Here is a 25,667-nt window from a genome sequence, read left to right as displayed (position 1 = left end):
CCTGTAAGGAAGGCAGGAAGGAAACATTCTGGTGTTGCTTAGACACTCCCTCTCCATTAACCCTTATTACATTCTTGGCAGGACTAGACTTCCTGTCTCGGGAACTTCTCTGGAGTTTTTTTTCCCCCTCCTTTGCTGGTACTTTGCTTGTGTGGAGTGACCACTCAAAGTTACAATGGCATGGAAAAAAGTGACTTATGACCATTTTTCACACTTATGACTGTTGCAGCATCCCCACAGTCATGAGAGGCCAGGCGAGGAGATGCATGCCTTGATGTGAGTGATATTGAGTGGCCATACCCAGCCAATAACATGACCACCAAGCCACGCCCACCACCTAAGCCACGCTCAAAGAACCAGTTGTTAAAAAATGTGAATCCTACCCCTGGGGGGAGTGTGGCTGATGGGGGGTGCAAGAAGCAAGGCCAGCTGCCCTGGCTTGGTTTCAATGGGAAAGGGGGGACCATGATGGTGGAATGTACTCTGGGCAGCCATGGTGGCTTCAGGGCCTGCTTTCATCCAGGTTTCCAACCAGCTGCGCCTGGGCTGCATTTGGAGATGTTTTCTCCCCACTGACAGTTTTGAGGGAAACAGTCCGGACCTCTTTTCAGTAAAGAGCTGCCCTAGGGGCTCACACACACGTACATTCCTGTCACTTGCCCACCAGCCTCTTCCAACAGAGGAGAGTCTCGAGGGGGGCAAGTACCTCATTTGGGGGTGCCGATCGAGGCTTTCAGGGAAGTGCCCCCCCAAAAAAACAAGGACCATCCGAGCACGGAGTCCTTGGACAGGTTCACACAAGAGATGAAGCCAGTGTTTGTGGGTTTGGGCAGGTTTATTTTCATTCCCTTGCGTTGAAATGCTTTTCGAGCCGCCGTAAATGGGATCTTCCAACCTGGGTGAATGGCAGCCTGTCTCTGGTCAAGAAAAGAGACGGATTCAACCAAAGATGCCCCCCCCCTTTATTGGAGTCGCTCCCGTTGCCTCTCCAGTGGAACAGAGGCCGATGCAAGGCCGAACGGGGAAGGCAGGGGCTGACCTAAGACGTTGCTGGGTCAAGAGCCATCTGGGGTAGGATGATCCTGTCCTGGAAGCCAAGGGAAGAGACACGGGCTGGCCTTAGCCAAGAAACTGCGGGGGGAAGCCGCTCGGGCTGCCTGGAGACGGTCTGCTTGGAGGGTGAAAAGGAAGCTCTCACCCAGCCACCGGTCCCAGTTAAAGGCAGCCTGGCTGGGCAGCAGAGGGCCACGCAACACGCCCCCCCCTCCAGCACTTACGTCTCGAAAGGCTATGTCGAACCCCTGCCCGTTGGCCTCCTCTTCCACCATCCTTTCCCGACTCCCTCTCCTCTTCCACAGGCAACAGGTGGCCACGATCAGCAGCAGCAAGACGGTGTTCACCACGCCAGCCACCACGCCGATGGTCAACACCGAGAGAGGGCTGCCGCTCTCTGCCAAGGCAAAAAGGAATGGCGGGAGCCTCTTCCGACCAGCTCAGGGGGCCCCCCACAGGGATGGGCCTTGGCTGCCGCGCTGGGCCTGACCTTCCACTTGGCCTGCCTGGGGAGAGGCACAGTCCGGCCCAGGTGCGTAGCGGAGATCGTCCAGCGCAATCACCCCTGAGCTCGCCCAGGCTCCGTTGCTGACCTCCAGGACGATCTGAAGGGGAGAGAGCTACGCTCAGAAGGACAGGATGGGAGACCGAGGCAGAGAAGAGGCAGGGTGGGGTTCATCAAGGGAACAGAGAGAAAGAGACCCATCATTCAAAGACTGCATGCAACGTCGGGATGTGGGCGGCAGCGAAGGCCCTTAATCCGGAAGAGGCAGCGCAAGGGGTGCGGCAAGGACAGGCAGGCTCAAAGCCCGGGTGCCAAGGCCTGGCGTTGCCGGCTGCCTTTTCTTTCAGGGCCAGGGAGGGAAGCTGAAGTCAGAACACCTGGAACTCCACAGGGCTGGTCACCAGGAGCGTTCGCTTCGTCCAAGCCCGCCTCTGATGGCCTGTGGCGGTCCAGATCACCCTTTCTCCCTGCGCCCCGGTCAGCCTCACTCTGAGCTCTGCAGGAGCTGGCAATGCAGAGGGGAGGGGAGGGAGGTCAGCACGGAGACCCAGGCGCAGCTCCCTCTGCCCTCTGCCTCAGGGAGCCAGGCTCCTCCTCCCTCCCCCACCATCAAATTTAATAGTCCTCGTTGGAAGGGACCTTATAGGTCATCTAATCTAACCTCCCGGGGGCCCAAGTGGGAGACCCTACACCATTTCTGACAAATGGCAGTCCAATCTCTTCTCGAAGGTCTCGGGCTTCTCTCCTCCAAGCAGGAACCTGCCCAAGAAGCTTTAACAATGCCACTTCTGCAGCAGATTGCCACGTCTCCGGATTGGGGGGGATATGGGGATATGGAGAGGGGAATCTCCTTGTCTGACTTACAGCTGCTTTGGCCAAGGAAGTCCATGTGGTAGTGGAACTGCAGGCAGGAGCCCGTGGTGGGTGCCAGGGGCTCGCTCACCAGGCGCGCGGTGCTCTTTCCCAAGCTCAGCACCACCAGGTCAACGTAGGCGTAGTGACCTAACGAAGAAAAAAAAAACGCTGAAGAGCAGGAAGGAAATAGGGGCCGGGCCTCCTCCTGCAGAGTTGATCCCAAGAGAACGGGGTCCTTGGCTGTGGCCCCTGCGCAACGAGGATGGAGGGCTCCCTCCCAGAACGTGCATGGACTCCTCCCCTGATCTGTCAGCTACTTCGGGCTTTTGTAGGGGAATTTAAGCCCCTAAACAGACCAAGTCCAGGATGTCGGTTTCCTTGTGTATCGGGATGATTCAATAACTCCCCGAATGAAGGAGGACTATCGGAGCCCAAGACGGAGGCAAGCCTCATCAATTCCCATCCAACTGGAGCCGCCAACTCCTCCTCCTCCTCCTCCTCCTCCTCACAGCCCCAATTTGCTGGTCCAGCGAATGTTTGGGCCAAATCCGTGGGGGAAGCCGCACTCCTGGCAGCCCGAGCTCCTCTCGCGCAACCCCCCAGGGACCGAGCGCTAACCTGCATTGGTGCCGAGGGTGTGGTCTTCCTTGGGAGATGGGGAGCGCAAGGTGGTGGCTGCTTCCTTCCAGTCCCAGCTGTACCAGTCTCCGTGAGGCTTGCTCCAGCCACAGGGGCCTGACTCAAAGTCACAAGAGGCTGGGCCCGAAGGACCCCCCACGGTTACCCCAACCATTTTTTCCAAGTGGAAAGGAGGCCACGCTCTCTGGCTTGGTGTGGGTCTCTCCCCTCCACCGTGCCCATGACATTCCCTCTTTCTTTTTCTAAAAGAGGGAAGACTCCAGCTGCCCTCACCTGGTTCAGGGCAGCCGCCTTCCTTCACCAGGAGGTCATCGAGGGCGACGTAAGAGGACGGCTCTCCGCCAGCGCCTGTCGCCGCGAAAGACACCTGTTCACGGAAGACACAGAGGGCGGAAGAGGCTCGTGGCCAGCTCCGACGGTTTCCAGGCATGCAGCTCGGGTTCAAAAAAGGCCACCGTGCCCACCTGCCATCTCCCATGGACCTTGGCCACAAAGCTGCCATACCGCCAGGCTTCTCCCTCTGTGGGATCCAGGCTGAGCCTCCCTGCCTCTCCCGCTCCCTCTTCCTCCTCCACGTAAGCGGTCAAGGATCCTAGGGAGAGCAACCGAGAGAGGAGGAGAGTCCAGAGCCCCAAGGCTGCCTCTGCCCCCTCCGCTGTGTCTCTGGGCGAGGGCAAATGCCAGAGTCCCTTGTTGGCAGGAAGCGCAGTGAGGTCTTAAGACCTCTTGGCACTGGGAATCGGACCCTTGTAGCCCTCGCGCCCTACCTGGCCTGCTCACCTGGCTCACTGCTGTTTAGGTGGTACCAAAAGGAGACACAGTGGGTGCGCCGCAGAGGAGGGAAGGCGCCGGAGCGCAGGACGGCCGTCTGCCCCAAAGGGAGTTGGTCTGCACCAGTGTGGAGGATCATGTAATGCCCTTGGGGGGGGGGGGGGGGAGAGAACAGTAGATTGCCAAAATAAAACCTCCAAGGATGGCACCTGCTATGAGTAGCGCATGACTTCTCTACCTGCCTTACCTGAGCTGCCAGGCTATAATTTGGCCCCACATCTGGCACCTCTCACCTGCAGGGGCCCAGAAGCATTTCTCAGGCCTCCCCTGGGAGCCCCAGGCCCAATCCTCCCCAGGGACACAAAGGGGCACGCTGCTGCCTCTTACCTCTTGGCTCGCCCAGGGTGTGATCCACGGGAGGGCCCCCGCCCCCGCCCCCGTTCTGCCGCTGCCACGCCGGCTGCTCGGGGGCCGAGAAGCCGCATTTGCCAGTCTCGAAGGAACAATGCCTCTGGGCCGGGCAGGCCCCGGGCGTCACCGTCAGGTCATCCAAAGCTATGCTCCCCAGGAAGCCGTCCCGAAGCGCCTCAAAGATCACCTGCAGGACAGGTTGCCAAAGCCACTTCAGAGAGCGAGAAGTATTGACTCCCTTGTGCAGACCCAAGTTTCTAGCCCTCAGGGGCCAGAAAAGAAAAAACGAGGCCCAGAGGAATCTGGAAAGACGAGGAGATCTATCTAATCCAGGGAAGCAACCTATCCTGGCAGTCCAAATTCCACACTCTGCTTCCTTCTTCCTCGATACGGAAAGGGGGTTGTTTATTTTGAAGCTGCAAGGAGGACACAGAAGATACCCTGGACGCTCCCCAGCGCCAATCCAAAGCTGGAGCTGCCCTATCCTGCCCGACCCCATCCTAAAGGGACACGGCGGTGTGAGCAGCTGCCCGAGGAGGAGTCCACACCAGTCTAACAACTCCTCCAAGGTGCAGCTTTCGAGATGTTCCTGAGATCAGCCCCCTCTTGCTCTGTGTTTCCTTCAATGCAAAAAGGAAGGTGCGGCGTCTCTTTACCTGGTAATTCTGACCAGGCTTGGGGGAAATGGAGGAGGAGGCTCGATGCCAAACCGCCCCGTGGCTCCCTCTCCTGGCCCAGAGCACCTGCTCCGGTTCTCCAGCCTCCTTCACTTTCAGGGCCAGGGTCCCTGCAAAACCAAAATCCCCCCCGCGTGTTGGGCGTGTAAATGTTCGGAAGGGGGCCAACCCAACACAGCTGTTCTGCCAGGCTGGAGAGTACATGCGGGATGTACATTCTGGAGGGTCAGAGATCCCTCCCCCTCCCCCGGACGGAAGATGGCGGGAGGATTTAAGACAAAACTGCAACGCCGCTCAGAAAGGCGGCAGGGTCAAGAGCCCTCGGTCAGCTAAATGAGCCTTCGGCACAAGACGGAGCCTCGGAGGCTGCTAAGATGGGAGGGGAGGGGCCGCTATGGCCACCCACCCTTCTCTCATGCGGGGCTAGAACAGCCTGACTGCCCCCAGGGATGGGGGAGGCTCCTGCAGGGGACTCTGAAAGCTTACCAATCTGGGGGCCCTCCAGGCGATACCAGAAGGAAAGGCAAACGGTCGCGACAGCAGCGGGAACAGCCTGGGGAGCAGAAAGGAGGCGCGTGCGCCAGCCTGGCTTCCAGGCTCCACCAGGCTCTGCGAGCAGGAAAGAGCCTGCGGAAGAGGAGAGGGGGGACTGCAAAACGCTGGCCGGGGGGGCTCCGTGGTTGCTCTCTGGAGCCCTGGCGGCCTCCCCGTTTGCTCCTGTTCCGTTTCTGACCTTTTCACGTCCACCATTTATGTCATCCCATGACTTTGTTGAAGAGAGAGGCCGCTTGGGGTAATTTTGAGCCAGGTGGGGATTCTATTTGCCTCACGCTTTTCTTTCTTAAAGGGTTTCTGGTTTCTGGAACCTCATTTAGGGTCAGAGACAACCCAAACGTCCTTCCCCTGTTCCCGGCACGAGCGGAGCCCGGCGAGGCTTTCTGGATGGACCTCTGAGCCCCACCCCACCCCCACCGCCCCAGGGGCTTCAAAGTCAGCTGCCCAGAAGGCCCCCCCCCGGCCTGCCAGCCAGACTACCTGTGCCGGTGGTGTGGTCCACGGCCCCTTTCCGGCTTTGGCTTCGCCTCCATTCGAAGCCCTCGTTCTGCTCCAGGTACCAGCTGCACCAGTCGGTCTCAAAATTGCAGGACAGCCCTGCCTGGGGGGCTGGGGGAGAAGCAGCAGCAGCAGCAAGGGGATTGTTGGGGGCCTTTGCCAGGTCAGCCACAGACAACCGAGGAGGCGAAGGATGCGCCCCAGCCCCTCCCTCCTTCCCTCCCTGCCGTTTTCCTCCCAAGCCTGCAGCACAAGGCTCCTTCTCGGGGAACCAAAGGAGCAGGGCAGGTACCTGAAGCTGGGCCTCCTTCGGGGCTGCAGTTCACAAAGGAGACATTGCTGACGGCAAGGGGCAGGGCCCCCGGGGTCCATCCAGATCTGCCCTGGCCAGCAGCTCTAGCTGAGGAAGAGCAAGAAACAGGGCAAGGGCTTCGCCTGGAGCTCTTGGCTTCTTCTTTCCTCTCCGCAGCTGCACCCCAAGGGGCAGCCTCCCTCGGCCTCTAAGCCAGGCCTCACCCTGAAGGAACTGGAGGCAGCCCCCTTACCTGGAAGGGCCTTTTCCTTGCGCCCAGAGGCACCGTGGCCTTTCTCCAGGTCTCACTGCTCTGGGCAAACCAAGGCCACCAGCGGGTGCCCGGGCTCCCGTCGGCAATGGCGAGGGCGAGGAAGCCTGCAGGACGGAGCAGAGAAGCAGGCCGTGTTTTTTTCAGTGCCAGGCAGCGTCCAGCTGGGCCAAGGGGACAAAGGCAGCGCCCGTATACCTTCTGGGCCGGTGGCAACGTCCATCTGCAGCACACAGCCTACGCCCGAAGGGCCCAACACGGGAGTGGCAGCCCTTGCCATGGAGAACATCTGCCCAGGGGCCTTCTGCAGACTGAAAACCGGCCCTGAGGAGGAACGAAACAAGGGGGAGTCCCAGGTCGACCAAAAGACAGCTGCAACCCCCTCCTCTTCCTCCTCCTGGCATGGCCCCAGCCCCCTTCTAACCTGGCAGGGCCATGTTCCTGCCACCCTCTTACCCAGAGGACTGAGCCGGCTGGTGGTCCATCGCAGGCGGCCCACGCTCATGTCCATCCATCCCCCGGCGTCCTGGGAAAAATCGGTCCCTCCTGGAGGGAGAGGCGTGGAGATCTGCATCTCAAGGGGCCAGACAGGCCACACAGCTCGGAGTGGGGAGGAGGGTCGGGGACCCCCATTTTGTGCCCCTCTTCTGGGTTTGCTGCCTCGAAGAACCTCTGCACGGCAAGCCGGGGCTTTTGCCAAAACCCAGCCGGGCAGAAAGTGAATCCCGTTCCCCCGGCCCCTTACCACACCGCTGCTCGTCAGAGGCGTCGTCACACTCGGCCTTGAAGTTGCAGAGCAGCTCGTGGTGGAGGCATCGCTTGCCCTGGTCACAAGCAAACTGCTCCTCGGGGCAAGGGCCGGGGGTCTCCGGCGTGGGAGGAGTCGGGAGCTGGGCTGAAAAGGACCGAATGCCGAGGCCTCAGCGGGGCCAAAGGGCTTCCGAGGGGGGCTCAGGCAAAGCAGGAGGACCCGGCTACTCCTGGGCCTTCCAACAAGAGGGGAGGGGGAGCTAGCTGCCCAAGAAGCAGAGGAGAGGGCTTCAACCGCCGCGGCTCAGCCGGCAGCCCTGCCGCTCCTACTCACAGTCCTCCACCATCCTGCAGCCAGGGGACAGACGAAGGTCGTCTAGAGCGATGCTCCCTTCCTGCCCGCCTCCAATCCTGCCCTCGATCACAATCTGGCAGAAAAATCAAGCTGATCAGTGCAGGACAATACCAGTAGCTCTTAAGACTTATACACCGCTTCACAGTGCTTTCCAGCCCTCTCTAAGTGGTTTACAGAGTCAGCCTCTTGCCCCCCAGCAATCGGGGTCCTCGTTTGACCCACTTCAGAAGGACGGAAGGCGGAGTCAACCTGGAGCCCATCAGGATCGAACTCCTGGCAGTTGGCAGAGTCAGTCTCAACACTGTGCCACCACGGCAGGTAGGTAGGTAGGTAGGTAGGTAGATAGCAAACCCTCTTAGATTTATACACCGCTTCACAGTGCTTTCCAGACCTCTCTAAGCGGTTTACAGAGCCAACCTCTTTCCTCCAACAACCGGGGTCCTCATTTGACCCACCTCGGAAGGATGGGAGGCTGAGTCAACCTTGAGCGTGGTGGGATTTGAACAGCCAAATTGCAGGCAGCTGGCAGCCAGCAGAAGGAGCCTGCAGTACTGCACTCTCACCACTGAGGTTCATGCCATACAGGGCCAGGGACAGAGCAGCGGCTGTGACCCCTAGCCCGTGGCCACCGGCAGCCTCCTGCTGCCCATGTCACCCTGCTCCACCTGGGAGGTTCGGGCACCTGTCACCAGGGCCCCCGGGGCTTCGTCTACTACCTTGAACTTCTTTGCGCCCACGAAATCCACTTTCTCCCGGAACCAGAAGTTGCCCAGGTCTCCTGTGCGGCTCCAGATGAGCTGCAAATCTTGTGCCGTTTGGCTGTAGATGTTCAGGCTGTTGCTGTCGGAGCCATGCAGGTAGAGGTAGAGAACCAGCTGGAAAGACAAACCAGCCAAAGCCACTGACCACAAGCAGAAGGTAAGCCCCCAAGACCCTCCGTTAAGAGCAGTGAGGCCAGCCGGTCCAGCTGTAGCCTGAGGGGACACTCAGGCCACTCACATAGCAGGAATGGTTGGGGTCCGGGGCCAACGCTGGGCTGCTCAGCCAGGCTCTTCCCTCGTGCAGGTCCAGCTTCTGGGTCTCGACGTACGCGAAGATGCCTGCGGTGGATGGAGCAAGCAAGGCAGGGGTGTCAGCTGGACATCTCCTCCTGCAGGCCGTGCCTGACTCCAAGCCTTGGGAACTTTAACTCTGCCCGGAGGAGGCTGCAGATTTTCACCTCCAGGAGGGCAGCCAAATCCAGAGTGGAATATTCTACCTGGACCGGGACACGGAGCCAAAACGGCTCCAAGCACAGGAGCCAGCGAGAGGGGCCAGGGCCATTCTGAACCGAGGCTGCATTCTCAGGCCAACCCTGAGTTTCTGCTTCCTTGCTGCCTGCCTAACCTCACCTTCCCGGCTGTTGGTGCTGTGATCCCGTGAGGGCCCGACGGAAGGAGGGGCCAGGTGGAGGCTCGAGTTCCTTAGCCAGGCAAGAGTCGTGTTGGGGACCACCGTCCACTGGCACCAGTCCTTCTCAAAGGAACACGCTCTGAAGGCGGCTGTGGGGGCGAGGGAGAGAGAGAGAGAGATACACACACTGGCCCAAGAGCTTCTCAGACCACGGACCAAGCTAACTACAGACAGCCTGGGGAAAAATCCCCTGTCCCAGCTTGGCGTAGATCAAGGTCAAGGGGCTAAGAGGAGAAGGAAGGTCTCTCTCTCTTTTTTCTCTTTTTCTTTCTTTCTCTCTCTCTCTCTCTCTCTCTCACACACACACACACACACACCGAGCTCTCTGGAACCCAAGGCTCTTCCAGAGCAGGGGCACCCCAGGTGGCCTCTCCCTGACAGGCCTGCGAGCTACTCAGTTTAGAAACGGCAGGGAAGGCACGATGTGGATGACCAGAGTGGACGACCAAGAAAAGAGGCTTGCAGGTTGCCCCGAAGGGGAAGCCACAAGCCCCTGATTGCCCATTGCAGACAATCTACAAGATCACCTCCGGCGGGATCCCCAGGCGAGAACAGTGAGGGGAGCAGCAGGACCACGGGGTTCGCTTCCCTCCGGTTCCCTTAGCGCTGGAGGGCGAAGCTCCTTCCCAGCATCGCTGGGAACCAGAACCTGCCCCCCTCCCACCCTCCCCTGGCTCACCACATTCAGCCTGGGCTTCATCCTCAGCAGCCCGGCAATCTGCGGTGCCGTCACACACCCGGTCTGTGGCAACGCAGCCGCCCTGCTGGCAGTGGAATGCCTCCGAGCCACACGTCTGGGGAGCTAGGAGGAGGGACGGGGAAAGGAGCTGGGTGAGCCAAAAGGGTAGGCAGAGAGCGCAAAGGAAGCGGCTGAGCCCCACTGCGGGGGCTTCCAGCAAGGGGGGTCCTTCCCTTTAGCCTGTGTTCACCCTGCGAGCTCTCTCTTGGGGACCGGCTGCAGCGGTCCATTGCCGGCGTACCGCTAGATGGGCTGCGACACAAGCCCCATCATCCCCAGCCTGCATGGCCCACGAGCAAGCCAAGGAGTGGCTTGCAGGTCAGAAAGACAGCATCCTTCGGGGCCTTTACAGAAAATGCAGGTTCAGGGAAAATAAATACAGGGAAAACAACAACAACAACTTTACGTGGGAAGCCACAGTTCCTGAATTCCACATCGTCCAGCGCCAGCTGTGCTACGGAGAAGTCCTGGGTGGAGACGAAGGTGACCTGGCAGGAGGAACAGGTTACAGGTGAGTCTGGGGAGATCCCACCGGGTGGAGGCAGGGCTGGGCTTGGGTGCCAGGTACCTGGAAGCTGCCTGGGATGTGGCCGGTGTAGGCCACCAGCTCCTGCCAGGAGGAGGTGCTGCCTGGAGGGCTTTGCCACAGGGAGATGGTGCGACTTCCCTGGCTCAGCTCCAAGGTGAACCGAGGCTGCTGAGTCTCGTTAAGGCCTGTGTTTGAAAGAGCATCAGATGGCAGAGCTCCTCCAACCAGGAGGAGGAGGAGGAGGGAGGAGGAGGAGGAGGAAGAGGAGGAGAAGAGAAGGACGAAGAGGAGGAGGAGGAGAAGAGGAGGAAGAGGAGGAGAAGAGAAGGAGGAAGAGGAGGAGGAGGAGAAGAGGAGGAGGAGGAGGAGAGAGGAGGAGGAAGAGAAGAGAAGGACGAAGAGGAGAGGAGGAGGAGGAGGAGGAGGAGGAGGAGGAGGAGGAGGAGGAGAAGGACGAAGAGGAGGAGGAGGAGGAGAAGAGGAGGAGGAGGAGAAGAGAAGGACAAAGAGGAGGAGAGAGAGGAGGACAAGAGGAGGAGGAGGAAGAGAAGGACGAAGAGGAGGAGGAGGAGGAGAGAGAGAGAGGACGAAGAGGAGGAAGAGAGGAGGAGGAGGAGGAGGAGGAAGAGAAGGACGAAGAGGAGGAGGAGGAGGAGGAGGAGAAGAGGAGGAGGAGGAGAAGAGAAGGACAAAGAGGAGGAGAGAGGAGGACAAGAGGAGGAGGAGGAAGAGAAGGACGAAGAGGAGGAGGAGGAGAAGAGAAGGACGAAGAGGAGGAAGAGAAGAGGAAAGGAAGAGGAGGAGGAAGAGAAGGACGAAGAGGAGGAGGAGGAGCGAGAAGGACGAAGAGGAGGAGGAAGAGGAAAAGGAAGAGGAGGAGGATGCGGCTTCATCTCCGTCTAGGGGCCTATGGGGTACGGGAGAGAATCACGCAAGGCCCACCCCACTGCCGGTTCTCCCTCAGCCTACCTGGCCCCCACAGGAGATACCAAGCGCGGATCTCACAGGCGGCAGCTGCTCCTCGCAACACGGGCGACTGCAGCCGGGCTGTGGCCCAGGGCTTTGCACCCTGCTTTGTAGCTGCCATGTACCAGCCTGCAACGGAGGGCAAGGGAGCCATTCAGAGGAAGCGGGAAGAGCGGCACTCAACACAGCCCCCCCCAAATCAGGCCTCCTCTTGGGGTGAGAAATGGAAGGCGCCTCCTGGGAGAGCCTCACCAAGGATTTCCCCTCCTGTGCAGCCACCACCACACACACACCCTTACCGACATCCGTGCCCAGCGTGTGGTCGAAAGGAGGCTCCAGCCCCCACGTGGCAATGCTGGCCTGGGCTGGGTCCCACCGGTAGGCGGTGTCACTGACGTCCTCCCAGCCACACGTGGTGCCTTCGAAGCTGCAGGTGAAGGGGGCCCCCAGAGCCGACGCCTGCTGATAGCCTGGAGGGTGGAGGGGAAGAGCCAGCCGTCCACCCCATCTCAAAGGGGCGTCTCCCACCCACCGCCGGCTAGCCTGGAAGGGCCCTGGGGCTGCAAAGGGGCTGCTGGGGGAGGGGATGAGAGGACTTGGGGTCTGAACAGCGACTTCAGGCTCCAGCAATTCAAGGGCAGGATTTCCTAGGCAGGAACTGCCTGGATCTGATCCTCTTCAGGGGCCTTTTGGCCTCGGGATCCATTCCAAGGCAGTTGGGGTATCTACTAGGATGGGCGGAGAAGAATTGTGGGGGGACCCTTCTGCTTTTGACAGACAAGTGTAGTTACTTCCAATCTTTTTTTTTTTCCTTCCGTTTTGCCTGAAATTCATCCCGGAGGAACCAGAAAGGAGGCCAAACTCACCACACTGGTTTTCGTCTGAACAATCCCAGCAGTCACACACAAAATCACACACCCTTGGACTCCCACATCGGTTGACAAAGACAGCCTGGACACCAAACGGAGGACCCGCTAGGAGACCAAGAAAGAAACCCCCAATGGGTGGGGCTCCCAGAGGCCATTGACTGGCCCACCTGCTCCTCCTCCGGCCGTTCTCCATGGCTCAACCCAGGCAGCTCAGCCAAGAAGGAGCCCAACCCTTCTCCGAGAGCAGGACGTGAACCGGGCTGGTCAAGGCAAAAGTTTGCACCCGTTGATCCATGCGGTGGCAACAGGACGAGTGCCGACGATCCCATTGAGGGAATTTTGCACTGCTCGGACCCAAATACAGAAAGTAGAGAGCTGAATTAATATTCATAGTGTAAATCAGTTCTCAGGATTGGAGGTAAAATCTCTGAGTCCCTCCTGAAACCTATAAAGGTGTCAACGGGCAGAGTTTATAGAGGAAAACGGAGAAGCCGAGAGGAGGTTCACAATCTGCACGTAACCACTTTTCTTGCACCTTAAACAAACACAAGCGCAGCCCAAAGGGCACATTCCAAAACGCAGGGAAGGCTTTGAACTTCCCAGCAGACACAAAACGGCCCCGGGAGGAGCAGGTGGTTCAGCCTGGCTGGCTCCTTCCCTCCTTCGGTTCCCTCAAATCAAAGCTCAGCTGTTTCCCTCTCCGATTCAGGACCTTTCCATGCAGCCCCAAGCAAAGGGGGCGGCTTCCTCCTCTTGAAAAACTCACCCATCAGCACCTGCAGGAGCAGGAAGGACCGCAGCCCCCGGGACCCCGGCATCCTGGGCCTGCCCAGCAGCCAAGATCAAGCCTGCTCGGTTGGGGAAGAGCGAGGAGGAAAGGCTGCTCCAGCAACGATGTGCCTGGACTTCAACCTCCCCGATCACCTTGCCCTGCGAGATACGCCGCGGGGGCTGAGCAGGAGGGAAGGAGGCACAGCCCAGGCGCAGGGTGGGGACTGGCCACAGGGAGGGGGACGCCAGCAGGATGCTCCCACCCATCTTTCAGCGCGGAGAGGGTCCCAACGGCCTGGACACGTCCTTGGAGCAATAAAAAAAAGGCAGAGAAGGGCAGCTGCGTGCCAATCTAGCAAGCAAACCTTGTGCCTCTCTGCCGCCAAGTCTCAGCTTCCTTTCCTTCTTAGGGTCCAAGGCTTTCTTTCGGTCGCCGACCGCTTCTACCAGCCTTTTGTTTTAACAAGGCAGAGGAGGTGGCATCCAACATCGGGCCCTTCCTGATCTAACTTCAGCTCTGGCTTGGTTGCTGCCTGCCCCAGGAATGAGAGGAAAAGCTCATCACAGATGAATTCCTGGCTGGAATTCACTGGGCAACCCTGGAGGGCGTGTCATCCATGAGCCCCCTTGCCCTTCCTCAGCCCACAGTGCTCCCCCAGCCTCTTGCTGTCCCTTGGCATTTCTAAACTATCTTGCAAGGCTGCCTGGCAAGTGGTTTATTTTTTTATTGTATGCCATAGAGAGAGAGAGAGAGTGAGAGCGGCTATGAACACCGAAGCAGCTGTTCGGATGGGAAAAGAACAAAGGGTTCTAGTCACCTTGCCATCCAGTAGGAACGTGAATATCTGTCTCCAGTTCAGATCGGTCACAAGTTGTGCACTCTTTTATTTAAAAACACACACACACACACCCCGAGAGTCAGACTGCAAGAGATTGTAAAAACCTCGTTTCCAAGAAAGTGAGGTTTTGCAAGAACTTGTTGCTCTCACAGGCCAAGAAATCCAACCTCATTTCCGCGAAGGCGCCCTTGGACTTCGTGCAATCAAAGTCATAATCTCCAGGAAAGATCTTGGCAGACTCGCACGCTGTCCAGAAAACTGGTCCGCAGGTCATTAGCAGGACAAGCCCAAGCATTGCTTTACCACCGACCCGAACCGTCCAAGAAATATCAATGTTTCCATGCTGGACCGGAGCAGAGAGAGAGAGAGGAAAAAGCCCACCTCAGCATGCAGTTTGGATCCGGCCCAGAACAGGGCCACTTTATTTCCCTTTCTAAGCAGCTTCCTACAGCTTTCCATGTTACACGAAAACGTTACAACTTTTCCAGGAAAAAAAAAGATACTGACTGGCTACAGTTATCAAGAAAACAAAGCAACTTAAAAAGTGCAAGCAGCCATGGGAACATTGCTGCTTTGTATACGCACGAAACGGAGCCATTGTGGCAAGCAGATGAGGACAATCTTTGCGAGTTTGCATTCTAAACGGTGCAGATGTCCATGCTTATTATTTCAGCTGCTTCCTCTGCGGTTTTTCCAGTCCATACGCAAACATAAAACTATCTTCCTCCCTTCACCGTCGTTTCTCTAGACATCACAGGAACCGAATGGATCCAGGAAGAGGCGTGAGGGAACATGACACCTTAAGCATCGAGCGCAAATCATTTATTTTCCTTCTACCAATGCACAGACACACCGGGTTTGGTCACCGGGCAGTCCAGCGCACAGCTCCGGAGGCCGGCAGGATTTCCACACCTGGCTTCCACGTCAGTCCCCGCTTGCTGCTGTGCAGTCGCAAAGGTGAGGTCAGAAGGTCAGTATCCTTCATCGGCCCAGGTGATTTCATAATCGGGGTACCTGGCCTTCAGCTTCTCTGTGGCAACGGCATGTTTTGCTCGGCCAAAACCCTGCAAAAAGCAAAGCCACATTACTACTCACACACATTCGTAAGGTGCTAGAGGCAAAAAGCAGGCTACTCTTTGGCAAATTAAGCCAGGGAAGCAGAAGCACAGTTGAAATATCCCAGCTCTGCCCTACCAGGACGGTTTTCACAAAACATAGAAAAATAAAACATCTTTTTTTTAGTGAACAGCTTGGTTCCAGGTTTTCAAATCTCCACACAGATATAATCACAGTTACCTATTCATTTTTCATCTTCAATTTCATATCTTATCACTACTTTAAATATTCTGTATTCATTTTCCCTCTCAAATACTTCCCTCGGGCTTATTTTATAACTCATAAATTTCTAAATCTATTGCATATCCTTTTCAAGGTTTTCCTATTTTCAAAACAATTATACTTTTATCTGTCCTGTGTACAATTTCAATCTGTACCCACCTTTCAAAACAAGGTTTCCCCAAGAGTTGCCAATTCAAGCGTGTCACCTTCCTATCTTATAGTGAGTGGATTCCCTTTCACGCCCCATTAAATATTCTACTTCTAAATTATCCCATTAAACAATTATAATATATTCCATCACCTAATAGTTATAATATATTCCATCACCTAATAGTTATAATATATTCCATCACCTAATAGTTATAAAAAAAGGGATTTATGCTATAACATAAATCCCTTTTTTTAGTCATATTCCGCATGATACTTGCTGGACGGCCTCGGGGTGCCCCCCCCCCCATGATACTTGCTGGATGGCCTCGGGGTGCCCCTCTGGGCCGCCCTGACAGGCCGGGAGAAGATGCCCGCCCGCAGCCCCCGCGCGGGCTCCTTACCACGGAGTAGCCGTAGACGTGGATCTTCTTGGCGGCGCTCCGGTGGGAGATGCGGCCGCCGCCCAGGCACCGGCATCGGAAGCCCCGCTTCTCCAGCTCCTCGGCCGCTTGCTCGAAGATGTCGGCTGCGGAGGGGGGGGAAGCAAACGGAGGAGGCCGGTTGCCAGGCAACGGAGGGCGGTTGCCAGGCAACGGAGCCCCGCCCCAGAGCCCGCCCTCCCCGAGGCCTCTCCCAATCGCAGCCGCTGCCCCCTTCCTCCCCCTCCGGCAGCGAGAGGCCCCGCCCGGCAGCCTCACCTACCGTGGTATTCGGCCCAAGCGTGGCCCCGGACGATGTCCTTGCCCGGCCCCGGCCCCGCGGGCTCCACGTGGATCAAGACGTACTTGAAGACGCCGTCCGAGTCGATCAGCGCGTCAGGGACGCTGCCCAGCTCTCCGTCCGCCATCTCCGCGATTCACGACACCCCCTCACACCCCTCGGCGAAAAGCTTCTGCGCGCGCATTGGCCGATGCACCAATCAAGGCACGGCAGTCGTGGCTGTTCACCCAATGAGGCGCCACGACGAGCCTGAGGCGGCGGCCAATCTTAAGTGCCGCGGGAGGGAAAAGGGCGGGATTAAAGGCCGGACCTTTGAGCATGCGCGCGAGACGCCCCTCGCCGGTAGCGGTTTCCAGAGCAACTGTGCCTCTGAACATATGCAGATTTCTCCGCTGCCAGAGGCGCAAGGAATGGCCTTCGCGGCTGCCTCCCTTTTGCCGCCTTTGCTGCGAGGTGGCGCTCCGGCTCGGCAATTTATTTGGGGAGGCTGCCCCCCCCAAAACCCCCCCAAGTGTACAGGACTGTGGCTGGACACTGTTGTCTGAGTCGATGGGAGTTGTAGTCCTTCTCCCGAGAACGCCCCCCCATGAAGGAAACAGTGCAGAATTGTGGGTCCAGAAGGGATCCGAAGGTCATCTATCCCACGGATCCCCAACCTTGGCAACTTTAAGCCTGGCGGACTTCAACTCCCAGAATTCCCCAGCCAGCTTACAGTTTACAGTTTACAACCTGCTTACAACCCAGCATACAAACCAGCAAAGCGGCTGGGGAATTCTGGGAGTTGAAGTCTGCCAGGCTTAAAGTTGCCAAGGTTGGAGACCCCTGAATTCTATCCAACCCCGCAGAACTCTTTGGAGCCGCCACAGAACAAACCAAGCCTTTTCCCTGCCTCCCCCCCCCCCAAAAAAGTGCAAACATAGCCCATTCAAGTTATAGTTCATGTTTATTCAAACGAAATAGTTTTGTCTCACTTTTATATCTATATATCTATATATATGTGTATCTATATATTTATATGAGCGAGTCTGTGTGTGTGTATAAAAAACCCAAATGAATATGTGCGTGCGTGTGTGTATATATATATATATATATATATATATATATATTTTCTGAGGTTCTCACGGGTATTTGTATGTGGATCTTTGGTTATTGGGTTTTCTCCCGCGTAAAATTGGAAGTATCTGGCGACGTTTGATGAAGTCTCATTCATCATCTTCGGGCTTGTATCTTCGGCTCGAGAAGCACAAAGCCAAAGACACAAGCCTGAAGATGATGAATGAGACTTCATCGAAACGTCGCCTAGATACTTCCAATTTTACGCAGGAGAAAACCCGAATAACCAAAGACCCATATATATATACACACATATATATTTTTTTTCATATATTCATTTGGTTTTTTTATTATTATCCAAACTGCAACGTGGAAAACCAGCAAGACCTTGGAACAATCTCAGAAAATGCCGGCCAAGAGAAAACATTTCTAACATGTTCGACCATTATCGCTTTTCCCAGCGAATGTGCTTTGGTTTCCCCCCACCTCACAGGCAGAATCCAAGCAAAGGGAGCAGCCAACTTCTCTTTGGGGCAAAACCAGGGCTGGGACGGAAGAAGCTCCCCAGGGAATCCCTGAGAAGGGACTTGTGGGGGTGGGGGGTGGAAAGGGGGCCTCTGGTCCTGCAGGTTGCCTGCCAGAGAGGAAAAGTGGGGAGTGGGGAAGCTGCCTGCAGACTTAAGAGCTCATTCCCCCCTTGGCAGAGGGATTTTTCTCTAAGGAACTCTCTTCCCAGAGTGCCACTGTGGCTTACTCAAACACAGGCCTTATAGAGCAATGAATGACCCAGCTGCCCCTTTGCCACAGTGGGGCAATGCCAGAGGAGCAAAGGGATATCCCAGGCCAGCTTCCTCCTTCCGCCCCTTAGCCATTCAACATTTGGGATCCTGAGGCTGCTCACACTGCAGTGAAATAGAGACAACCACCCCCCAATTCATGCAGCCCTTCTTTTTTTTTCCCCTTGTTCCAACCGTATCATCCATGCTTGGCCCTGGAACCACTTCCTCCTCTCCCTCTTTCGCTGACTCCCATACCCCTAAGAGATTCAGGAAGGGCAGGTTCCCCAGCCTTCTTCCTCCTAGGCCTGGATAAACAGGGGAATGGGGCAACAGGCCGTTCTCTCCCGGAAAAGGAGGAGAGCAGCCCGGCTGGTAGAAGAGGGACTCGCGCAGAGATGTCGAAGGCAAGGCTCCCTCTCGAGCCACGGCATGTCTTTAATCGTAAAGACGTAACTCGGAATACAGCAGTGAGATCGGTCTGGCACTTCCCCAAAGGCAGAGCCCCCGGAGATCTCCTCCCCACTCAAAATCTATTCTGCGTAATACATTTTCCTTCCCCCCGTGGACAAAAAAACCAATCACGCAGCCCTCCCCACCCACCCCCAGTTCCCCCATGCATCCCCAACCATTTTGGGACCAAAGCTCTCGTGCCTTCTTCACATTTGCCAGGCAGCAAATGGGCCAAGGGACGGGGAAAGAGGCCAACTCCTGGCATCCTACTCTTTGCCGGCTGCAGTGACCCCACTTCCCACCTTCCTGAAAGAGATGGGGCATCGCTGTAGCAACCGCTTTTTCTGCCCACAGCTCCTGACCTGGATTTCTTTGCCCGGATGGGAGGAGGAGGAGGAGGCACCACTGGTGGGAAGTGGCTCACCCCCCCCCCCACACCCACCCACTACACACACACACAGTATGCCCAGGCCGATGGCCACCTCCCTTGTCCTGGTTTACTACAGGATAGCAGATGATTGGGAGGCGGGGGGGGGGATAATACTGCAGCCGACCCTCCAGCTGCCCGGCTGCAAGGGGGGCACGATGAAGTTGCAAGGGCCAGGAAGAAGAACCCCCCAGTTAAAATGCCGGCGGGAAACTCCCCCTACCTCGCTTTTATTCTCCGGGATCAATTCTTTTAAAAAAATAAATAAAGGAAATCATCCCACGAAGTAAGAACGTTCTTGACTGCAGGAATTCAGAAGAAAAATGGGGACTGTAAAGCTGCCTATTGTTGCCTTAAAAGTTGACCGACAAAGCCTGCAATTCCTAAAACATCCACTTTTCTGAAGGTGACCGGATTTGGGCTCATCTTTCAAACAGGGATAGGGGCCCATGTCCAGTGAGGGCTCAAGGGCCACCAACGCAGCCCCGCTCTCTCCCAGGGGCCCCGTCCCTTGCTGGGGCCCGTCTGGACCCCTCCTTCCTTGGAAATAACAGCAACAGGCTAGCCATCACCTCAGCATTGACCTAAGCGGAGAAGGGAAGAGGCCGCGGCCCTCTGGCCAAAGCGCTGGGCTCACATGATGTCATCCAGGAGGTTGGGGCTGGCCACCCAGTCGAGGGTGCGCGGCTCGGAGGCAGCCATGATCATGCACATGAACTGCTTGCCAGTCCTCTTGTCAATGGGGTAGATGGTGGTGGGCGTGAAGCGCTTGTTGCTCTCCACAAAGGCGCACAGCTGCTCGTAAACCTTCGGGAACTCGTGCCGCAGGAAGACGCCGCGAATGCGCAGCTCGCGCTGGATGTTGATGAAGCAAACCTCTCGTGCCTTGCGTCCTTCCTCGCCGTCCTTGTCCAGGTCGGCCGTGCCGGGTGGGGGCGTCAGGATCAGCGTCTCCATCTCTCGCTCCTTCTTGAGGATCTTCTTCTCGGGGCTGGAGGACGCCAAGGCCATCTTGGCATACTTGCGGACGGTTGGCACCTGCACCTTGGGCGAGGGCTGCTCGGGCACCTCCTGCCCTACCGCCACGGTCACGTTCAGGAGGAAACATTCCTGGGGGTCGTACTGCTGGCCCGCCTCTTGCAGCTCCTGGGCGTACTCCCCGAGGTTGTCCGAATAGCCCTCCAGCTCCCGCAGCGACAGGTAAGTGGGGGACATCAGCAAGCTCTCCAGGCCAAACTGCAGGAAGTTCTCGGCGGAGCCCGAGCTGGGGAAACCCAAGAAGAGCAGCCCTCGGCCCCGGGACAGGAAGCCCACCTTGGCGATGCGGGAGAAGGCCTTGTGCACCTCGCCGTTCTCTCGGCAGAACTGCAGCACGTGGCGGCAGGTGCTACCAATCCGCCCGTAGATGCAGCTCTCCTTGTGGGTGTCCCAGTCCTCCCGCCGGCAGTGGCGAGAACAATAGTAGGTGTAGCAGCTGTGGCAAGACTTGAAGTAGAGGCAAGCGTTGAACATGGTCTCGGTGCGACGGCACTTGGCGTTGGAGCACATCATCAGGTCGTCCTCGTCAGCGCTGAGCTCTGGGGAACAGTCCTCGGGGCCTTTGTCCAAGGGCCTACCGGGGGCCGGGGGCTCAGCGGAGCGGCGGCCCTGGTCCTTCCACAGCTCAGCATGGAAGGAGCTGCGGCCAGGCTGCTCTTTGGTGGGATGGGGCTCCGAGGACCTCCAAGGGTCTGGCTTCTTGGGAGGCAGCCCCAGCCCGTCGCTGATCAACTGCCGCAGCTGGTCGGCCAAGTTGCTGACCTCGCTGGGCTGGCAAACGGAAGGGGGCTTGTAGTCAATGACCAGGTCGGTGATGAGCTCGTCCAGCTGCTCCAGGCTGCGCTGGCGGGCGCTGCTCTCTTTGCCAGGGTCTGGGCCGTAGGGCTGGCGGGGGACGTAGGCCCTGTCTCGGGCGTCCCCTGAATCCAGGACATCCCAGCTGGCCGAGCGCCTCTCATGTTTGCCAAGCCCGTTGTGGGCTCGGATGTCGTTGTCCGTGATGGTGATCTCTGGCGTGACGAACCAGCCATGGCGCCCCCTGTCAGCATGCAACTTCTCGACGAGGGAGTTTTCCGAGAGGGAAAGGGCAGCGTAACGCTTGGGGGAGCTGGAGAGGTTCACCACCACTGGTTGGCGCCGGTCATCCGGGGAGAACGCCCGATGGGGGTCCCGGGACAGCAGGTTCTCGTAGCTGCGGCCACGCAGCAGCTGGTCTTCCCGGCGGACGTGAGGGGTCAAAATATTGTCCCAGGATTTGGAGTAATGCCTGGTGTCCACGCCAAGCCGGGGAGGGCTGACGCTGTAGCTGGCGTGCCACGACGACAGCATGGCTTGGGAGGCAGGCTGGTGAACTGGGAAGCGGGCCAGCTGCCAGGCTGGGTAGGGCACCGCCCCCCTTTCGGGGCAGTACCAGTCATTAAACTGCACCGAGGGAGCCAGGCGGGAGTGGGGGTAAGTGCGAGACAGGGCCTCTCGCTCGTGGTATTTCCCATAGTCTTCGGTGTAGAAGATACGCGGGTTGGCCCTCAAGGCCGGGTAAGGCCTGGGGTCTTCGGGGTAAACCGCTTTGGGGGGAAGAGTCCTGGGCGTAGAGTAAAGGCGGGGGTCGTCCCCATAGAAAGTCTGCGCAGGGGCCTCCTGAATGGGGAAAGGAGTCCTGTTTTCCTCCACAAGGAAAGCTCTCGCCGGAACAGGGTAGTAGCCCCCTGGAGGAGGAGGAGGCTCTTCTGCGTAAAAGGTTTGGGGCGGGAGGACCTGGCCCCCATAAGGGGGAGGGTAGGACTTGTAGCTGGAACTTTTCAGAGGGAAACTGCCCGCCTCCTCTGTGTAGAAGAACTTGGGGGGCACATAGGGGATGTAAGGGAGGCAGCCGCTCTCGGGCACAGCAGCGCCCCCATCGCAAAACTCAGTGGGGAAGGGGGCCAGCCCTCGGTGTTCCCCACTATAAGTGTCACTGGGCGTGGGAGTCCGAGACATGGGCACTTGCCGGCTGCTGGGCACGGCCAAGATATGGGGCGTGCCTGGAGGTCGAGCCCAGGCCAGGAGCGCCTCGCCATGGCCTTGGGACCCCTTGGCACTGCGAGCTGCATGCAGTACGGCGGCCTCGTCCGGCTTGATGTCCACCCGGCGCTTGACGTGCACGCTGGGCGGCGGGGGTCTCGCCGCCGGGGGGCCCTCTTCGGGGCAGTTTGTTCCCGTGACGCAGAGGGGCGAGATGCGGCTGCCGCCGGCCCGCTGAGGCTGCAGCTTGATGGGGTGCACCTCGCTCATCAAGGCTTTCATGGAGGCGTAGCTGCTTTCCCGGCGAGGGGAGGCTTCCGCTCGCTCGGGCTCTCGGGACATTCGGTGGACTTCCCGTCCCCTCCTAGCCGGGGCCGGTGGGGAGCCCGAAGCCACAGGGGCGGCCACAGGGGCGAAGGTGGATTTGACGCGGGGGGCGCTCTTGGATCGGGCCCGCCGCTTGGGTTCGGCTCGGGAAGCCACTTCCTTCCCCTGGGCAATGTAGCTTTCCTGCCCAGCAGCCCGGAGTGACACCCTCTTGCCAATGGGAGCCGAGGAAGGTCCCGGCGCGGGTGGCTGCCGGGTATGGCGCTCCATGGCGGGAGTCACCGGCGGAGGGTCGTCGAAGGACTCCAGGAAATCGAAGCTGCGACAGTGCCGCTTGTTGAAGCGCTGGGCAGGCTGGTTCTTCAGGGAGGAAGACATGGAGGAGTCACATCGCCTGGTGGGCTGGCAGAAGGCAGAGCGGTGGGATCCCACAGAGGCCACGGCAACGTCCGGATACACGGCAGACACCAGGATGTCAGGCGGGTCTGTTCGGGTCATCTTAGAATCAGCGTCCTTGCTCCTCTGCGGCCCTCCTCAGATCATCTCAACGAAGGCAACCAGGCCTGGAAAGAGGGAGCGACACAGGGCGCTAAGCGGTGGGCCCAAGCACAGCAGCCACCGGGGATCCGGGGGCCACTCTCAGCCCAAGCTGGGGCCAGGAGTCCCGCCAGGGTTTGTGGGATGGGATAATGGGGGCTGGGATGAGAGCTGATGCACAAGGTGCAGCTCTGCAAGCCCCAGAGGCCCCCATGGCTCATTAGGCCAAGCGCTTCCTGACCCACTGGGCAACCTCACCCCCTAGACCTGCTCCTACTGGGCAGAGCAGGACTGGGGAAGCAGGGAGGCTGGCTGGCATTTTTGCTAATATTCACTAGGGAGCAGACACAGAAATGCAAGCTGGACTCACGCATAGACCGCACGGTTACCATGGTTTCTCCTCTCTCTCTCACACACACACACAACCCCTCTCTCTCTTTTGGGAAGCAATGCATGCTGGGAAATTCCGAGGAAGGCCAGGCCAGGCGCAGGAGCAGCTGTGGTCCGGTTCAGATGAGACCAAGATCTGTCCTCCCTGGGATCAAGCAGGGAGGGCAGAAAAAGTCTATTTTAAGCCCCCCACCCACCCACCCACCCCCCATCCTGCAAAAGCCTCGTGGTCTTCCCCTCCTCCCTGCTGACCCATGAAAAGAGGGGGGGTCCCTGAATCAAAGAACTCGAAGTTCCTCCATCAGCCCTGAATCCCAGGGAAATGGGGGGAGGAGGAGGCAGGGGGATCTTCTTTCATTCCTGCTACGACTCAGAAACCACCACCCCCGCCCCAACTGGAACACCCCTCCCCCAGTTTAGGGCTTTCACCCCCTGAAGCCTTGCCAAACCGGCCCCTCCCTTTTCTGCCCTTTCTGCAAAAACCCTCCCAACCCATCTTGGTGAAAGCCAAGGCGACGCTGCAAAAAAAAGGATATTTCGGCTCTCGGTTCCCCCAGTCGCCCATCGAGGAAGGAAGGAAGGAGGGAGGGAGGGAGGGAGGGGGGGCCCGTCCCGAAGCCCCTCCAGGCCAGAACCTCCCTGGGAGCTCCGGAAACCGTGACCCACGGATGCTGCCATCAGCTGGCCTTCTGACAGCCCCAGGGCAGTGCCAGTTCCTGGGTTGCCAGGCAACCCCGCTTGCCTTCCGCCCTTGGCCCAGGTGCCTTTCCTGCCCGGCCTGGCGTCACGGCGCTTGTCCCCTGGCGCAGACGCCACGAGGCCAAGACCGCCAGCAGGTCGGGCTCCCTCTGCTAGACCCCTCCCCACAAGGCCATCCTCTCCCCACAGCCCTGCCAGGAAGACCCCACTGCCATACCCCTCCCCTGGAGGAACTTCCAGCCAAGCACCATTTCAGCCCAGACCCCACCGTGGCCGTTCTGACTCAGCCAGCCTCTTTACTTCACCCTCCTCCTCCTCCTGTGCCCCTGCACCAAACAGAGCATGTGCAAAGGGCTGGGTGGGGAAGGAGGGAGATCAGGTGGGGTTCAGTTCACACACCTGGGGTTCCCCCCTCGGGATGTCTGAACTTCACCGCCCCCATTACAACCAGGAGCAAAAAGGGTTAAGGCTAGGAGCATCGGACGCCTTCCCCGGAGTGCCCTCTGCACCGAGATGGCACTGCGGGGGATGGAGAGGCAGCCCGAAAGGCCTGGCCAGCTGGAGGGCATCCTGCGGGGCCCACAACCCCTCCCCTACCAACAAATCTGCCTTCTCCCCTCTCCCCCTCCAGGCCAATATTGCCTACCCACCTGAGGGACACAGAGGGGCGGCTGTGGCATAGGAAGGGATGCCCCTCTACGTGCCCAGAGGGATGCCAACACTTGAGACGCGATCTGGGGGCTCCCTCTTCACAATACGTCATTGCTGGCGGACGCATAGCGGTTCAGTAGCGGGTGGGGGGGGACAGGAAGCTGCCCCCAGATAAAAGAGGCAGGGCACCCCCCTTCGGCTGCTCTTTGGCTTGGCGAGAGGGGGGGGGAGGGAGCCCCCCTCCCAGCTGCAGCCGGAGATGCAGCAAACTCCCGGCTTTCGGGGAGCGGGGCTTTTGTCCCCCCCGCCCAGGGCACCATCTCCTGCCCAGCTTCCCTGCTGCCCGCCCGCCCCCGGCTGCCAGCTCCGGCCTCCTCACCTCGCCTGGGTGCCCGCAGAAGAGGCACCCCCCTTCCTGGCTCCGGCACCTGCTAGGCGGCCGGCACAGACCCCTCCTGGGCTCCGCAGCGCCCCAGTGGCTACCGGCAGCCCTTAAAGGGGACGCGTCCACCGCAGAGCAGGAGGCAGGAATTCACCAGGCCCAGCAGCTGGCACCTCCGCCAGCAAGGGGCAGCAGAGGAAGGGGAGTTGACAGAGCCCCCTCTACCCGCTCACCCTACCCCTGTGGGGCGAGGGGCTTGTCCCCCTCCCAACCCACTTGCTTTGGGAGGGGAGGAACCCAAAGAAAGGGAGGGCCTTCCAGCCAAGTCTCCTCTCCTCACCAATCTTGGCAGAATCGTGCCAGGGAGAAGCCGACAACGAGAACTGGTCGACTTTCCCCATCTATCCCTGATCTGCAGGTGCCTCTGAATCTGGAGATATTTAACTCCCGCCACGGAAGCCCTTGGGGGGGGAAACACCTGAAATGTCTTCCCGCTTGGCACCCCTTGCCCTGGGCAAAGCACCCAACCCCTTCCACTCCCCTCATCCGAGAAGGCCTGCCCGGCCTGCCCTCCATCAATCACGCCCTCAAGCCAGACTCCTCCTTCTCTGCCTGGAGCAGGACCCCTCCCTGCTTGTCGTCCCCCCCTGCAAAGTGAATCAGAGGCCGACCTGTGCCCCCCACACACACACACCCCGCGGAAGGCTGCTTGGACAGCTTGGCCAGAAGCCAGCCAAGTCTTGTTGCCAGGAAGAGGCAGCGGCGAGGGATTTCGGGAGGAAGAGGGCGGGGCAGGGAGCACCTGTCTCACCTGCAACCAGGTAGGCCAAAGCTCCGGAGCCAGGAAAGGCCAGCCAGCCAGGCCTCTTCTCCTCCCGAACAGTTAAACCTCCTCCATCTAAGCAGTCGCCTTCTGGGATCAACCACG

At 58.7% G+C, this 25,667-nt stretch overlaps 3 protein-coding genes across 3 annotated transcripts; all 3 read right to left on the bottom strand.

Moving 5' to 3' along the window:
• Window positions 1-897: 897 nt before the first annotated feature.
• MAMDC4 (MAM domain containing 4) lies at window positions 898-13,137 on the bottom strand. Its single transcript, XM_087943933.1, is given in 30 exon segments — window positions 898-1,087; window positions 1,278-1,450; window positions 1,544-1,658; window positions 1,936-2,063; window positions 2,423-2,560; window positions 3,032-3,169; window positions 3,326-3,419; window positions 3,517-3,644; window positions 3,833-3,970; window positions 4,211-4,421; window positions 4,891-5,021; window positions 5,398-5,538; window positions 5,947-6,075; window positions 6,257-6,328; window positions 6,331-6,364; window positions 6,510-6,634; window positions 6,726-6,851; window positions 6,984-7,269; window positions 7,271-7,422; window positions 7,612-7,705; window positions 8,349-8,507; window positions 8,632-8,732; window positions 9,024-9,173; window positions 9,764-9,886; window positions 10,230-10,311; window positions 10,392-10,537; window positions 11,322-11,447; window positions 11,618-11,788; window positions 12,185-12,292; window positions 12,954-13,137. Coding segments are annotated over 30 exon segments (3,819 nt in total). The 5' UTR covers window positions 13,006-13,137; the 3' UTR covers window positions 898-1,039.
• A 1,460-nt stretch (window positions 13,138-14,597) lies between these two features.
• Window positions 14,598-16,176, bottom strand: PHPT1 (phosphohistidine phosphatase 1). Its single transcript, XM_087943930.1, has 3 exons — window positions 15,988-16,176; window positions 15,687-15,811; window positions 14,598-14,861 (listed from the first exon to the last, which is right to left on the bottom strand). Exons 1-3 carry the CDS (start codon window positions 16,130-16,132, stop codon window positions 14,769-14,771), a joined length of 363 nt encoding a protein of 120 aa, XP_087800056.1. The 5' UTR covers window positions 16,133-16,176; the 3' UTR covers window positions 14,598-14,768.
• A 2,275-nt stretch (window positions 16,177-18,451) lies between these two features.
• AJM1 (apical junction component 1 homolog) lies at window positions 18,452-24,946 on the bottom strand. The gene is made up of 2 exons (XM_026685824.2): window positions 24,737-24,946; window positions 18,452-22,643 (listed from the first exon to the last, which is right to left on the bottom strand). The coding sequence occupies exon 2, from the start codon at window positions 22,576-22,578 to the stop codon at window positions 19,348-19,350; it is 3,231 nt and encodes a 1,076-aa protein (XP_026541609.2). The 5' UTR covers window positions 22,579-22,643; window positions 24,737-24,946; the 3' UTR covers window positions 18,452-19,347.
• Window positions 24,947-25,667: the final 721 nt, after the last annotated feature.

Source organism: Notechis scutatus, chromosome 15 (assembly GCF_049901735.1).
Source record: "Notechis scutatus isolate UNSWTSFEM ecotype Mainland chromosome 15, rNotScu1.2, whole genome shotgun sequence".
NCBI lineage: Eukaryota > Metazoa > Chordata > Lepidosauria > Squamata > Elapidae > Notechis > Notechis scutatus.
The sequence above is the reverse complement of the archived record's forward strand: the minus strand, read 5'-3'. Positions and strand labels throughout refer to the sequence as shown.

What these genes read in the sequence shown, in the direction of transcription:
- PHPT1 (XM_087943930.1), bottom strand. Translation starts at nt 16,132, where the DNA reads ATGGCGGACGGAGAGCTGGGCAGCGTCCCTGACGCGCTGATCGACTCG. An exon ending in CGCTTGGGCCGAATACCACG is followed by an intron (nt 15,812 to 15,987) that starts GTAGGTGAGGCT and finishes CCCCCTCCGCAG; the next exon opens with CCGACATCTTCGAGCAAGCG. An exon ending in ACGTCTACGGCTACTCCGTG is followed by an intron (nt 14,862 to 15,686) that starts GTAAGGAGCCCG and finishes TGCTTTTTGCAG; the next exon opens with GGTTTTGGCCGAGCAAAACA.
- AJM1 (XM_026685824.2), bottom strand. Translation starts at nt 22,578, where the DNA reads ATGACCCGAACAGACCCGCCTGACATCCTGGTGTCTGCCGTGTATCCG.